Genomic DNA, 16415 nt, shown 5'->3' with positions numbered 1-16415 from the left:
GCATAAGTTGACCTCCTCCTCTGCAGCGGGGAGAGAAAGCCCAACACTTCCATGCTTCACTGGGCAGGCATTCACAAAGATGAGTAAAATATTATGATCAAAATGCCTCCACAAGGAAACTCACTGAGGCAGCTGCTCTCCATCCCAGCTTAAAAATTCAACTCTGCTGGTTCCTGTAGAGGAGCAGGACCCTGGCACAAGCATCTTACCTTTGGCTTTCCTTTCTCATATGGCTTCACAGCACTTGTGTCTGTAAATGAGTGAAGCCTCTTTGCACAGCCACTGTCATTTCACTTGCAGACTCAGGCAGCAAACTCACAGAGTGGAATTGAGTCCAGCAAATCAGTGAATGTATTTTCTGTCTTAAGGAACTGCAACACAGCATTTTCTGCACAAAGAAGGCTTGGGTGTTCAGCACCTTTTGAACACATGCTTCCAGATGAAAAATATCTTCCACTATAATTAAGGGTAGGCTTAACTAAATATTTCTTTTGTCAGCCATTCGTTTTCAAATGCAAGTTTGTTGCCACATTATGCCATTTTAATATTGGATTGCCCTCAACCAGAACATCTGTGTACTTCACCAGCTGCTTTAAACAACTGCCTTCTTTAAAACTAAGTGAAACAGATTATGTGTCTTATTATAGTCAGATATCACTGTGAAGTTCATTGTCTTATGTGGCACAGTTGGCAAGAAGAGAATTATCAATTCACTGCCAAGTTAAACAAAAAACTAAAACCCCTCTTACTAAAGGAACAGCAACTGCCACCTTATAATTGCAATAAAGACGTTATCACTGGAAGATTTAACATTATTTATATATTCATCTGCTTAATATTTGCTAAGACATTTAGAAGCATAGCCCAGGAAACCCACAGGTTCAGTCACTCTGCAGCTGGCAATACCAGGGGAGAAGAGATCAGCTCCTGGGCCATGTAGATGATTGTAGCCTTTAGTTCAACATAGGCTTGGTTGGAATAACTGTTAGCTCAGGGTATTCATGGGCACTTTTCAGTGCACAGCAGTATCTCTCAGAGTAGTGAGATGCAAAAGCTTAGGCAGGTATAAGAAGGGATATGGGATTTCTTGTCCCAGAGCTCAGCTTTTAAAACAAAAAGTCATCAGTTATCCTTGACTTTGGTGACAAAGGATTTAAAATTGGAAACAATGGGCACATCTGCCCAAGTTTTCAGAAAGCATGAACCATGTTTAAGGTCCATCCTTATTTCTTGTTATTTCAATGGTAAATTAATTCTAAGCCAGGTCCAGTGCAGGAATAAAGTAGTACTGCATGGAGAACATCCTCAGCTAATCTACAAAATGAACAACAGTTTGAGGCTGTGACAAAATCATGTAAACAGGAGCACAGGGATTATTTCTTGAAGGGAATTTCCTTTTTAGTGTTTGCAAACTACTGCACCAGTGAAACCAGGATGGTCTAGGATGACATTTAAAACAAAGCACTTCATAAAAACAAGGCAAATGTCAGCTATCCCAGCTTCATTAGCTAATTGATTCAAAGCATAAAGACAGTAACACCCAAATGAGATGACAAAAGTTACACACTGTCAGTGTAAGTCACAGACCAGAAGAAGATCAGATACACTTTGACATATCCACTTTTGTGTTTCAGGTGTTCAATACATCAGGAACTTTTTGAAATCCCCTGCAATTCTCCCCACAGCTTCTCCAGCATCCCAAAGGGAAGATAAGTAGAACCTGAAGCTATTCTCAGTTTTCCTCATCTGGATGGGTTTTACTATCCAGGAACATGTAGCTCTTTGGACTTTTAAATACATCTTTCCCTTGGAAAGCTTCATGACAGCACAGAATTTCAGTGGTTTGGGTGCTATTACATATACATTATCAAGTCAAAGCACAACAAAATCACAGGGCACATCATACAACTTAACACAGAGAGAGGGATTTTGTAGATAGCCTAGATGGATACACAGGAGCACATTAACCTAAGAATACTGATGCAGTTGTGCTTTGGGCACCCCTGTAGAAGTGGTATTCAGATGGCTGTGAACCTTAAACCACAAGTGCAAATCTGCAGTACAGTGCATTTTTCTTATGTAGAAACATGATGGCATGGTTTTGCTTCTCTTGCATTGGATTTTCTCAAAAGCTCCTCTCCCAGATGGACTCTATAAAATCAGGATATATATCTCAAAATCACAGGCACTGCATTCCAAATATATTTCAAGGAGAATTTAAAGTAAACTGAAAGAAAAAGGACATCCCGGGGGATGTGGTAAGAATCAGGATAACAATGAACTGAACCCCTAAAATTCTCCCTATAAGAGGGCAGTAGATGATCTTGTTGGAAGAGGTGCTTGTACCCCAATCAGAAGTCAAGTTCTGTCTTGACTAACATCATGTTTTACAAGGGAGTTTATTTGCTCCATTTCCTTCAATAAAGAGATGCATTCAAGCACTAAACCAAATTCAAAGCTGTGGTCTCACCCAAGTCAATAAGACAGTACCTGGGTGATTCCCATGTTTGTACTCCAAAACTGCAGTTAAATCTAATGGACATTAAAACATGGGCCAGAAGATGAAGTAAAGCAGATAAGCTGAAAAGTGACACATGCAAAACCCCAGTATAAAAAAAGATAAACTCCTAAAGGTAAGCTACAGTTTGAGCCAGACAAAATATTAAGAGCCTCTTACACTCAGTTCAGAGTTCTGCTTCACCTTGTCCAGTCCAGACAACCTCTAAGGGTCAGTTCTTCATTTGGACTCCCTTAAAATCAGAAGAAATAAAAGTGTTTCTAGAGCATGCTTCATCTACTCCTAAAGTAGGTGGCTAAAACAGGTCAGATGAATCACATTAGCAGCAGTTTTTTCTCTCCATTGATTACACAAGGAGCCCACAGGGACCAGCATGGATGGAGACATTCAGAGTTAGGAGAAATGAAGCTCATCCCAGACATCTGCACAACTGCATCCACAGCACTACTAATCCTCTCATGGCTGAAAGTGGGACTAATTTCCACTGCAGAAAAAAGACAAAAGTAGAAGACAACCAGCTTTCTGAAGAGTGATCTCAAATGTGAATTCCCAACATGGCAAGGTCTTTCCATTCCAAACATTTGAATTAAGCCCATGGGTTGAAAGAGGCTGAGCCTGTTCTCTATTCCCAGCACCACATCTAATCTGGAATCTGACCTTTGGCATTTTATTTAACCTTACTTTTCCTACAAACAGCAAAGTAGGGATAATTTTAACATCTCTGCCAGAATGCTGAGTTACTTGATGAACATCTCTAAAGTGTTCTGGGATTTCTGTGCTCCTCATCAAAACAGTGATACTATTAACTATTATATGAACACTATTGTGATTACCAGTACAAAGACAGCATTTTTCTGATATTTACCTTTAAAACAGTTGTTATTAATTTTCATGTGCTTTTCTTTGAACAGTCCTTCTCAGTCATATTCCCATGCCTATTTCTCTGGGATTTGTATCTTCTGATCTGACACTTTGAAGGTTTATCACCAAATTCCCTTTTTGTATTGCCTGTTAAAATCATGTACTAATGAAAAAAATCATTCTTTGCTTTCTGCCTAAATATGTCTGTATATAAATAGATCTCTCCATATATATAAAAGCCCACACATTCTGTCATTAAGTGTAGCAGACAAATAGATTTGAATTGCAGTAGTGTAAATAAACATGCAGCCTTTCCCCAAATCTAATGGACAGATATAAATAAGTCCTGTCTAGAAGCCACACTTGAATCACTGTGCACAGTAATTTGGGCTAGAAATCAAAACAGTGTCATTGCCTCCATCCTCTGTGCTCACAACCCCAGCAGGGAAATTTCAAGGAAATTGCTCACATAATACAGACTTTCATTTACAGAACAAATAGAAACACACACACACAACTATCTCGGTGTGTTTATGTACATATATACACATACAGAAATGTTTCAGAGGGAAGGCATCCTTGGATGAGGGAGAGCCATAGAGCAGGGCTTGGATCTCACTCATCAGTGCCACTCCCAGGATTTAGGACACTCTGTACCTCAATTTCTCTGCCTTTAACAACTGGTCTGGGGACAGCCCCCCATGTGCATGGGCACAGAGGTACCATGTCTGGCAGCATCTGCACTAAATCCCAGCATTAAAGAAAAATCCTCAGCTCTAGAGCACAACTGCACAACTGTCAGATCTATCTCCCCTTGAATTTACAGTGATTTGGGACTTCAGACTAGAGTCTGCATGCTGGACACCAGCTAAGGAAACCCAGCTGACTCCTCCAGCCCGAGTTCCTGGAGGGATGGCTTCCCTGGAAGTGCATTTCTGGGCATTGCAGTGAGAGGTGCTGTTCCAGCCACCTCGGTGCACCTGCACTGCCCCACTTCCCCTCCAGCTCTGTCCCCGCTTGCCTCGGCTCGCTCCAACATCGAAGTCAAACTCAAACTGACAAGCAACACCTGTCCCCACAGCTATTTTCCACACCCATCTACATCTAGTCCTTGCTTCATTGCCTTCTTTAAAGTTTAATAAAGGTTTCAGTGAGCAGTCTTAGTCAAGTCGCTGACTCTTTTTCTTAATGCTTCCATGACTGAGCTCAGACATCTGAAGGAATCTGGGTTTAAGTAATCTGCTCACAAAGAAAGCCCTGGAAATATGCTTTCTGCTCATCATCACCTTAAACCACAAGTGCAAATCTGCAGAACAGTGCATTTTTCTTATGTAGAAACATGAGGGCATGGTTTTGCTTCTCTTGCATTGGATTTTCTCAAAAGCTCCTCTCCCAGATGGACTCTATAAAATCAGGATATATATCTCAAAATGCATTCTTAAAATTCAACTTCCTATTCATGGTACCCACCAAAAGGCTTGGTATCCTCCTTTTGGAGTACACAGAAACAACTGCAAGATGCAGCAGTTTGTAGATTAGTTGTTTTAATTTAAACATGTGTAATTTACAAGCATGCAAATTGCATTTTGTATTTGAAGATTTGAAAATCTCAGAAATTCTGAAAAACCAGCAGAAACTTTAATTTGGTGAAGCATGGCCAGCTGAGTGCTGTACTTGGATCACAGCACATGCTGGGGAAGATGATGGGCTGAAGCCCCAAGAAGTAAGATGGTATCAGACTCCTGGAGTTTGGTGGAACCCCAAAGGTGTCAATCCCTGTGTGTGACACCAAGGCAGAGCTCAGGCTCTCCTCCTCAGCCTTGCCAGGCCAGACAGACCAACCTCAAATACTTCAGACAGAATAAACCAAAAAAGCAAAGGAAAACACATTCCAGACCTCAAGAGCCAAATTCTGCATCTACAGGGAAAACCAGTCCGTGTCTGAGCCCTTGCTTTCCCCACCCACACACAAGAGCAGCCAGCTGAAATCCCCAGTATTTGGCAGCCAAGGTTATCCTGATGCAGACCCAGAGCACACAAGTGGGCCTGGAGCTCAGGAGGAACGTGGGAAGCTGCAGGGACTGAGCTCACACCCACAGCCAATGCATGGGCACTTGCAGGCACAGATGTGACCCTTTCTGGGAGGGAAGATTGTATCTGAAAGGAGCAGAACTGCAGTTCTGGGAGCTGAGGTGATGCCAAGTGTACTGTGTCCCTCTGAACAAACCCCTCCACTTCCTAAGGCCTGATGCTAGGAAATCACATTGTATTTCAGGATTGATTTTTCTCTTACTTCGACCTTCAAAAGCAGGATATTGTTACATCTTGGTCAGCAATGTCAGGATTTTCTGCAGTAAATCAGACATTGTTTTCATGTCAAATTACAGAGATACCTTACACAGGCTGTACCCTGTGGGTACTTCATTTTCACCTTCTTCTTTAATAACACATTTTCTTTCTTCTCCTTTACACACTGAACTTTATAAATAGTTTAATAAATGCCTATCTTTGTTTAATGAGCTTGTGCTGTCTGAGTGGGCTTTGAAAATGCCATTGGTTATATGGAGTAGTTAAAAATTACCATAGGGGAGCTACTGACATGAGTGCATTACCTCTTATTAGTACTAATAATCTTGCCTAACAAGCCAGTACAGTCTTTGAAGTCTCATCCTCAAGCTTTGAGATTGATCATTATCCAAAAGTGGTGGTGGTGGGTTTTCCCCCATCCTTTGTATTAGTAGTACTTAGGACTAATCCTTTGCTGGTTCTTTTGCAACAAAATTGTCCCAGTACCATAACAGGACCAATCCAGCTGCACCATACAGCAGCGTTAGGGCCAAAATGCCTGCTGCCCTCATTCTGCAATACACACAGGCAAACTTAGAATCACATTTTCCACACTCTTCATCACTGAAAAACAAACAGAAACTTTCAAATAATTCAAACACTCCACATCTACGTGAGCCCTTAAAGACAAAGGCCAATTTTCTACATAAATAGCATCCAGCTGGTCCTCCTCCCTGCAATAATCAGAGCCAATACATGCTCTTGTGAAAATCTGATCCGTGTAAAATGCATTTTTCTTCATTTTTGAAATACGGTTCTTAGATTTCCATTCCCCAATTGAAACAAGAATGTGACTTTGATCTCAAATAATTTGCAATGCATGTCCAAAAGAGTCTTATCTGTTACTTCCATTTTAACATCACTTTATAAGAAACAGTTCCTTGGCAAACAGCAGCTTAGCTATGATGGCTGGGCAGAACAGTGTTGACTACATGAAATGGCATCAAAAAGTGCTGTCTCATGAAGCAAAGACAGTCTGGAGGCAAAGCTGGCAGGAATACTTCTTTTATTATAAAAATTTTTAGAGTCTGAAGAAAGAATGAGCCTTTTGATTTAAAACCCTCCTTCAGTCTGAAAAAAAAGTTTCAATCATCTCTTTCCCTAAATTTTTGCCTTTTTCTCCTTTTGTTTCTTTTTAGCCTGTTCTTTTCCCTGTCTCTTTCCCTCCCATGGACAAATTTAATGGGAAGTTAGTCTGAGGCTTTACACCACAAGAACTAAAATGGACCATAGGAAGAAGCCCCCATATCCTGTATCTACCTTATGAATAGCAGAAATAACAAGGCCAGCAATTTTATCCATTTGGCCTTGTTGCACAAGAAAAGGCAAGAGGGGATTTGGACATCCATGCTGTCCTGAAAATATGGACGGGGACAGAGATAATGAGCATCTCTGGGAGATACCAGGATGTTGAAACCAAGCATCCACCCCCAAGAAGCAGGCACTGTAGGTAGGAAGCAGTGGGCAGCAGCTTTTTTACCATGAAAGTTCAGCTGAAATGCTTCAAATCTTTACAGACTTCATACTAAGGCTTAAAAAACACAGGACTGAGAATGACTTGCTCTAATGGATGCCCATAGGTGGATTTAAAAATTATCATAAATTCTGTTATTTGAAGAAGCCATCTGTACTCGTGTTTGTCTTAATTTTAAAGATTGACATCAATTTCCATGTGCCTTGATAACTACCTTCAGTTCTGAAAAGTGTGTCTGGATCCTCATTAAACAACAGCAGACACTTCTTGTTTGTAAATACTATCACAAGGTTGGTTAAAAAAAGGAGGGGGGGGGCTAAACATGTTTTGGAAATGAGAGAGAGAGTTAAAAAAAGGGAGAAGGGGATAAACATGTTTTGGAGATGAGAGAGACAAGACAAAAATGCAAAAACAGGTTATCATGCCTAGAAGGCAAAGGGAAGAGAGAGGAAATTCCTTGGGTTTGGAAATGAATTGCACTGCAGATCTCAGGTAGCTGAACCAAGCCTTTGGCACCAGTGAGACTCTGGAGGGTTTGCAGTCCAGCAGGAGAAAAGAAGGGAACACTCTTCCACAGACTGCCCCTGTTTAAGGCACCAAATACACACACCACAGACAATTTACTCTGATCTAACTGTGACTGGAAATCACCTCCTACATAGACAGTGGAGCTCCTCCAATCCAATTAATATCTCAGGATAAGTCTCCTGTCATATTTATATTTGGGATAAGATTATATGCCCAAGCATCAGAATTTTTGCCCCTTAAAATCTCACCAAACCTGACTCCACCACCTCTAACAAAGAGTCTCTATCAATTTTCCTCTTCAGTAGAAATATTTCAACATAGCCACTATGAGAATAGTGCGTGCTTATCTTCATTTCCAGCAACAGCATTCTCACATTACTTTCTTAGAAGCATTTCTCTCCTTCTCTTCAAATGCCTCTGTGCTAAACCACTGAAATATGTGGCAACTGCAGTGTCAGTTGTCACAGGGAAAAATATGTCAGCAAAAACATTTGATTCAATCTGCTGTTTAAGGAAGCAACATTTCCTCAGGGTATATGCCTTGTGTGGATAAATAACAACTGTCCAAAATCCAAGGATCTAAAATCAATTTCCAATATCAAAGAGCAGATTTGAGACAATCACCTTCAGCAAAAGAATAATGCAAACCCAGTTCCTTTTCCTCCTTTTTTAATTTAGTGCAAGTTTGTTTTGGAAAAAAAAAAAATATTAGTCTCTCAGTCACAAAATGAAGGGTAAAGGATTACATAAAGGGTATTCTAGATCTCATTGAGACCATAATTTGCCACCCAGGCTTCTGCATTTTCTCTGATGAGATGCATCATATGGAATATTCACATTTGCATATTGAACAACTAGACTTGCCAATTCCTGCAGATAATCAAAAACTTCTGTCTCAACAATGTGTTTTCAGCAAGTTTCACATTCAGCTCTGAGGCTCCCAGCATAGGAAGGACATCAGCCTCTTGGGATAAATCCAGAGGAGGCCATGGAGATCATTCAAGAGTTGGAGCACCTCTCCTGCAAAGACAGGCTGAGAGAATTGGGGTCGCTCAGCCTGAGAAGAGAAGTCTCTGGGGAAACCTTACAGCACCTTCCAGAACCTAAAGGGGCTGCAAGCAACGGGGAGAGGGTCTTTCTACAAGGGAATGGAGTGATAGGACCAGGGGGAAGGGCTTCAGACTGAAAGAGCGGACGTTTGGATCAGGTATCAGGAAGAAATTCTTTGCTGTGAGGGCAGTGAGGCACAGGCTGTCCAGAGAAGCTGTGGCTGCCCCATCCCTGGAAGTGCCCAAGGCCAGGTTGGAAGTTGTTCTGGGTCTAGAGGGAGGCTGGGGGGTTGGAACTAGTTGGTCTCTAAGGTCCCTTCAGCCCAAACCATTGCATGATTCTGTGAATTTGTGGGCATCCATGTGAGGACAGAAGGGAGGAACATGAGCAGCTGGCTCACTGGTGGACACTCTGTTGCAGAGAAAGCACTGAGCAGGCAGAGACTTGGCCAGCCTGCAGCTTCCAGGCTCACATATTTGTGGTTATTTATTAAGCACCTACAGGATATTTTGAACATGATATACAATTGGAGAGTTCAGCTATGCAGGTCAGAAGATCCTGCAACTAATTATGGTCTGCCAAGATACCATCCTTGAATTTTCTCCTTTTTAAACCTGCTTTCTCCCTTTCATTTAACACCCTTTGAACTCAGAAACAATTACTCCTCACATTTTTCTCCTCTTGTCAGAAAAGATTAACTCTACCATTTGGTGTGTTTTTCACTAGCTGCTCCATCTAACCTGGAAGGTCAGAGTCACCAACTTGGAACAACAACGTGTTCCACTTCTCTGTAGTGCTGCAATCCCATTACATCTCTACAACACCTGTAGCAACTTGAAATAGTCTTTTGGCAACTCTCCTGATGCTTCTTACTCATCAACAGTATCGTATTTTTTGCAGCAAGGAACAGGAATCCTTTTCTATTGTCATAGAGTCATAGAAAGGTTTCAGTTGGAAGGGACCTTAAAGAGCATGTAGTTCCAACCTCCCTGCCATGGACACCTTCCATATTCTTGGGATTGCCCTGAACCTTGCATTTGGCCTTGCTGACCTTCATGAGGTTCACATGGAGCCAGTTCTCAAGTGTGTCAAGGTCCCTTCCCTCCAGTGTGTTGTCTGCCCCACACAGCTTGGTGTCACTGGCAAACCCTCTGAGGGTGTGCTCAATCCCGCTGTCCATGCTGCCAACAAATGTGTGAACAGTGCCAATTCCAACACTGGCCCCTGGGAGCACCACACATCACTCAGCACTGGTGTCCACTCTCACATCAAGCTGCTGACCACAGCTCTTTGAGTGTGACCATCCAGCCAATTTCTCAACCCTTGAGTTGTCCATCTCTCAGTTGTCCCTCCCTTTTAGAGTCAAGGGTGTTGTGCAGGACAGTGTCAAACATTTGGCACAAATCCAGGCAGATGATGACAGTCACTTCTTCATTATCCACCAACACTGTAACCTCGCTGCAGAAGGCTCCTGTATTTGTCAGGGACAATTCACCCTTAGTGAAGCCATGCTAGCTGGCACCTCACCTACAGCTTCCTAAAGCTGCTTGGATATTCAAACTTCATTATTCAGTGTCACTTCTGAAAATTTGGATTATTTAAAAGGCCTCCTTCTTAGGAATTCTCAGCAGGAAAAGCTACTGGAGACAGGCCTGCATCCCTTCATAGCACCAGCCTTCTGTCCCTTTGATAAATCATTTTACTACTTGTTGGGGAAGGGGGAAGGAAAAGTCACATGCCTTTTACTGTAATATCCATCTTTACAAAATGCTCATGCTTGTCCTTTATACAGTTCTTTAATAAATATGCCAGCTACCCTGGAGATACCTAAACTGTCAGCAGTGAAATTACAGAATCATAGAATATCTCATGTTAGAAGGGAACCATAAGTATCACCGAGCCAAATTTCCTGCTCCTTGCAGGACTACCAAAAACTAAGCCATATGACTAAGAGCATTGTCCAGGCACTCCTTGAACTCTGACAGGTTTGGTGCTGTGACCAATTCCCTGGGGAACTATTCCAGTAATCCACCACCCTCTCTGAAGAATGTTTCCTGAAGTCCAGTGTGAACTTCCCCTGATGCAGCTTCACTCCATTTCCTTGTGTCCTTTTGTTGGTCACCAGAGAGAGGAGAATACTGCCCTCAAAGTCAGACCAGGCAATTGATGGGCACCTGCCACCAGAATTCACTTTTGCAGAATCATGTTAAAATCAAAATTCTTCACGAATTTGGCGTATTCAGGTTTTTTTGCTTGGCAGCAGCAAATGCAGCTTAAACATCGCAATTCCTGTGCGCTGATCCAATTGTGCAGCTAAACTCAGCCATGAAATGTTTGTGGGCACAATAAACTCAGTGCCTTCATCTCCCCATCAGGGATCACCTGCTCCCAGAGGACAATGCTGCTGTTGCTTTGGGGATCAGCAGGTGAGAGGCTCTCCATGCACCCAAATGCTCCACGTTCATTCTGAGCTCTGCTTTCTATTCATCGGTGGGTTTCAGTTCCTCTGTTCAGAGCCAGCTCTCTCTTTTGAGAGACTCATCTTCCTTCCTGTAGCATTCTCAGTTTTGCTCTTTGGATGGGGGAATAGGAGATGTAGTTAAAAATACTGCGATGCTGTGGTGGGCGGTGTAGCAGAAATAGACAGACACCAGCTCACTGCGAAGAATACCAAGTAACATCCCAGAAAAATAAAGGCATAGCAACAAAAGAAAAGAAAATGCATTTGTGTTCTGCCACTAGAGAGCTAAATCTGGGTGGAAGATACCAAATGAGGAGTGCTGCTCGTGGCCTAGTGCACCATCCTCCTGATGGCTTCACGTGCAAAGTCATCTTACAGCAGTGTGGTGATAAAAGCACGGCTTATGGACAGTCCTGCCTCCAAGCATAGCCCAAATGTATGTGAGCTTTGGGGTTTTATGAAGACAGTGCAGGAATCAGCAATAAAATGAGCCCAACCCATAGCTCACAGAAACCAGAAGCCCATATGGACTGAGAAGAGGCTTAGCTCCATTAACCCTGCTTTAAAAGCAAAGTTTTTCAGGGGATATTAGGTTCTTTCCAAGAGGAAGATAAACCAAGCTTGGCTGATACAAGAAGCTGTGAGATTATTCTATGGATTTACTCCCTATTTTTCAGAGGCTTAAGTCTCTCTTTATCCAGCCAGTAACCACACAGGAAAGATTTCATCCCAAAGGGCTTTACAAATAAGTTTTTCACAAACAATACACCAGAGTCACTTACAGTCTTTAAGTGAGACAGTTCTTCAGACAGGCCCAGCAGCTGCTTAACACTCCATTATAATAACCTGGCACCATTTCACCAGGGAAGCAAAGATGGCTGCATCAAAATGAAATCAGGGGGAAACTTGAGTGGCCTGATTGCAGGGATGCCTCTTGGCATAGGCTCAGGGTGCCACCCTCTGCACCACCCTGCTGGGGAGTCCTGCAGGTCTGAAAGGGCCAGTGTGGAGACAGAAAAAAAAGAGCAGAGTAACACAGAGAGATGTCATGGTTGGGTGTGCATGAACAGGAACTGATGGGATCCCCAGGATGGGTGTGCATGAGCAGGCACTGATGGGATCCCCAGGATGGGATGGGTGTGCATGGGCAGGCACTGATGGGATCCCCAGGATGGGTGTGCATGGGCAGGCACTGCTGGGATCCCCCCAGGATGGGTGTGCATGAGCAGGCACTGCTGGGATCCCCCCAGGATGGGTGTGCATGGGCAGGCACTGCTGGGATCCCCCCAGGATGGGTGTGCATGGGCAGGCACTGATGGGATGCCCAGGATGGGTGTGCATGAGCAGGCACTGATGGGATCCCCCCAGGATGGGATGGGTGTGCATGGGCAGGCACTGATGGGATCCCCAGGATGGGTGTGCATGAGCAGGCACTGCTGGGATGCCCAGGATGGGTGTGCATGGGCAGGCACTGCTGGCATCCCCAGGGTGGGTGTGCATGGTCAGGCACTGCTGGCATCCCCAGGATGGGTGTGCATGGGCAGGCACTGCTGGCATCCCCAGGGTGGGTGTGCATGGTCAGGCACTGCTGGCATCCCCAGGATGGGTGTGCATGGGCAGGCACTGCTGGCATCCCCAGGATGGGTGTGCATGGGCAGGCACTGCTGGGATCCCCAGGATGGGATGGGTGTGCATGGGCAGGCATTGCTGGGATGCCCAGGGTGGGTGTGCATGGGCAGGCACTGCTGGGATGCCCAGGATGGGATGGGTGTGCATGGGCAGGCACTGATGGGATCCCCAGGATGGGGTGGGTGTGCATGGGCAGGCACTGATGGCATCCCCAGGGTGGGTGTGCATGGGCAGCACTGCTGGGATCCCCACCTCTGGGGACACTTGGGTGCTCAAGGCCTTTGGTGCACTGGAGGATGGAGCAGCCCTGCTGCCACACACACACACACGAGCATCCACTTGAGGTTAAAGCCAAGGTGAGAGATGAGTGCAAGGCTGTGTTTTGTGCACATGGAAGACCAGGACCTTTAGAAGAGAGTGGGGCAACCCTGGAGCTAGGGCCCTTGGGCCAGAGTGCCCTCTGCTGCTACAGCCACTTTGCTTCCAGGAGCCCATGGCAGGGAGGCTTCCACCCCATTGCTCAACTAAACCTCTTTTCAATCTCTATCTTGCAAGATTTATTTTGATGCCATCAAAATCTAAAATAGCCACAGGCACAAGAATAGTCATACCATTAAAAAAACCCATCAACATGCAGATGCAACCTCAACAAAACACCACGGAAATTCCTAATAAAATAAATGCCATTTAAATGTTGCTATACAGAAACACCAGCCCTACCAGTGCAAAATTTAAAAGAAAATGTCTAGCAGTCTGCACATCAAATGTTAATACTATTTTCAAATCAAGTCTAAGAGAGGATGACACATAATTTAATAAGCCTAATGGGTGTGTAATCAGCATTTGGCCATTCCTGCCATAAAACTAGGTGTCTCTCTGGCCCAAGATGTCTAGGAAAGCCACTGAAAGACAGCTAAGGCTTTAAAAGCAGAATTTTAAAAATATCCTTTTTTTTTTTTAATTTCTTCATTGTAGATTTATTGAGAATTTCACTCAATTAAGAATAGGACTCAACAAACTGGCAGAAATACAAACAACTCTGTGGGTACAGTAAGTGGCACAGTAAGTTTGGGGCCCATTTGCACCCTAATTTACTGCCAACAATCAGCAGTGTCAAGATTCCAAGCATCTCCTGACAGCCCTGACAACAGCAGTTACACAGCATTATCTAGTCTTCCAGTAAAATCTTTCCCCTCAGACAGCATTCATGCTGCATTTCACAACAGGAGGAATACACACAGTCAGCCTGGATCTACTCAGCCCTTGCATCTGGAATCAGAACATTTTGGGGAGTGGGGGTGTCCTGTAACTGCTTTTGCTACCACTCACACACAGAACTGAGCAGCAAGTCACAAAATAATGGAAATTGCCAATATATTTGCCTAACAAAAGGCAGAAATAATGTTAAAAATATCTAATCAGAGGGTAGAAAGTTTCATTTTAAGGTATTTGATAAAGAATGCTCATTGTGTATAGAAAGAGAATCCATCATCTCCTCTAGTTACATACTTAGTCAAACAATCCATTTTTTTACTCAAAAAGAAAGATATTTTAAAGATACATTATAATAACGATATGCAGACAAATGTATCACAAAGTGATGCCTAGTGCAGTTTGTGCTGTTTCAACATTGTCACCATTTTATCTGGACAATTGTATAACACAAGTTACAACAACTGAACACGTTAAGCAAAAAATTTTTTTACAAAAAGTGAGACACTCCCTACCCCACAACTACTGACCAGAATTTTTTCAAGTCCCAAACTGCATAGGAAAATGATTGTCTGTTAGTGAGGGTAGAAATTCTGTTTCATGTCTTCAAATATCTGTTGGGGTTTTAATAGACCTCAATACTTGCATAAGGATGGAGTTATACTGGGGGTGGGGATGGAGGAGAAGAGGGGGCAGAGGCAATACTGAGCAGAACCAATATCAAATAAAAAGTGCTAATTTTATATTCTAACAATCACAGTTGTTCAAATGTTTGCAAACTACAAACCAACCCCTACAAACGAAACAATATCCTTATTTTAAATATAATTCATAAGGAATTCTGCAGCTACAAGGTTATGAAAAAGACATGTATACTCTGCAGCAGCATAAAAAATCATCCTATGTACAATCCAAGCATCAATTTTCTCTTCTCTATCACCATCAGTATTTTATCTTGAAGGAGCATCTGTCAGATTCTCCAGAACTAAAAATAGCAAAGACCCTTTTAAAGAGAACAGTTTCTGGTTTATATTTATAACTGCCCTGCACTCGCAGTCTCTGGCTGCATGGCCATGAAATTTGTGCAAGATATAATCAATTACCCAGCTTTGCACTTCATCATGCAGTTAAACTCCCGTTACCTGCAACGAACCCTCCAAGCACTTCTCCCCATGCACAGGGCAGAGATTATAAAACACAATAAATATCTGCACATTGAAGAACTAACTGTAGAGCTGACTGACATTACACAGCAAAAACCTTGTGAGAACAAAAACCAAGCACACTGATGTATAAAACAGAGAGCCTACCTGAATTCTTCAAATGCATACATGGCCTAGCAACTACACAAATGCTCTGAAATTTAAAAATAATCTTCTTAACGTGCAGAGGACCATTTAGTTTGTCAAACTGCAGCAAAATGCATAATGACGAGACAGTATATTTGGAATATTCTGAGGAGAAAGGGTATGCAGATACTGGCCTGCAGCCTACAGCTCAGCCAGCTGCTGACAAGCAGCAGCTAACAGGAAAAGGCGATAGAGTACCATGTGATCATTCCTGCAAGTCTGATTAATGCAGTATACTCCAAGAATACAGGCTGATATCTTCATTATTCGAGCCAAATAAGTCAAATATGGTACACGACAGGCTTCACAGCTAAATTATCATTCACATGCTACATCGAAATCAGCAAGCGCAAGCAGAGGATATAAAAAACTAAATATATATTGTAACCAAAGAGATTAATTAGGCCCATTCAAGCTGGTTTTCTTACCTTGTAGTGATATTTTAGTCTGTTTTTATTCATCTAAACCATCAGTGATGGAACAAAAGACTGCATCCACAAACCTCCCCTTCCATGAATGCCAGAACATTTAAAGTAGTTTATCTGCTAGAAATCATTTCCTCTGTAGTCTATCCCCAACCACTTTAACTCCTTCAGCCCTGAACTCATTGCCATAAACCCCATTTGCAGGGCCATGCGGGCTTTTTAGGGTTTACAGGGTTAACACCAAGAAATCGCAGCAGTGCCACTGAATGAGGTGGGCTAAGAGCCAAAGGAGTCATGTCTGCGAGATCACAGAAGGGAGATAGGAATGAGGAAAGTTGAGCATTTCGTGGCATTGCAGTGTGCAGGCGAGGATGCTTCAGCTGCCTAGCAACAGCGCACGCAATCTCCATGGCAACAGCGCAGCCAGCGCAGGGGGCAGAGCATCCGCTGCGCACCCCAGGGGCGACACACGGGGACACCCCCGGCGGCACGGCCACACCGCCCTGTGCCGGGGGAACCGGGGGCCGCGGGGCACGGCGGGCTCGGCGCTGCAGCCTCGCCT

The 16415-nt window shown here is 43.4% G+C and overlaps 1 protein-coding gene across 6 annotated transcripts in view; it reads right to left on the bottom strand.

Moving 5' to 3' along the window:
* The window catches only part of EVL (Enah/Vasp-like), a 147373-nt gene that overhangs the window by 104799 nt on the left and 26159 nt on the right, over positions 1 to 16415 (bottom strand). Inside the window, exon 1 of one of the 6 annotated variants that reach the window (XM_054635429.2) lies at positions 15857 to 16176. The exons of 1 other annotated variant lie outside the window; for it this stretch is intronic. Coding sequence is in view for 4 of the 5 variants with exons in the window: in XM_054635431.2 (XP_054491406.1) it covers positions 15390 to 15412 (23 nt within the window). In the remaining variant the exon portion in view is untranslated. Of the gene's footprint in view, positions 1 to 15389; positions 15606 to 15856; positions 16177 to 16415 lie in introns of those variants that run through there. 4 more of the 6 variants (XM_054635431.2, XM_054635427.2, XM_054635432.2 and 1 more) reach the window with 4 other exon arrangements.

Source organism: Agelaius phoeniceus, chromosome 6, assembly GCF_051311805.1.
Source record: "Agelaius phoeniceus isolate bAgePho1 chromosome 6, bAgePho1.hap1, whole genome shotgun sequence".
NCBI lineage: Eukaryota > Metazoa > Chordata > Aves > Passeriformes > Icteridae > Agelaius > Agelaius phoeniceus.
The sequence above is the reverse complement of the archived record's forward strand: the minus strand, read 5'-3'. Positions and strand labels throughout refer to the sequence as shown.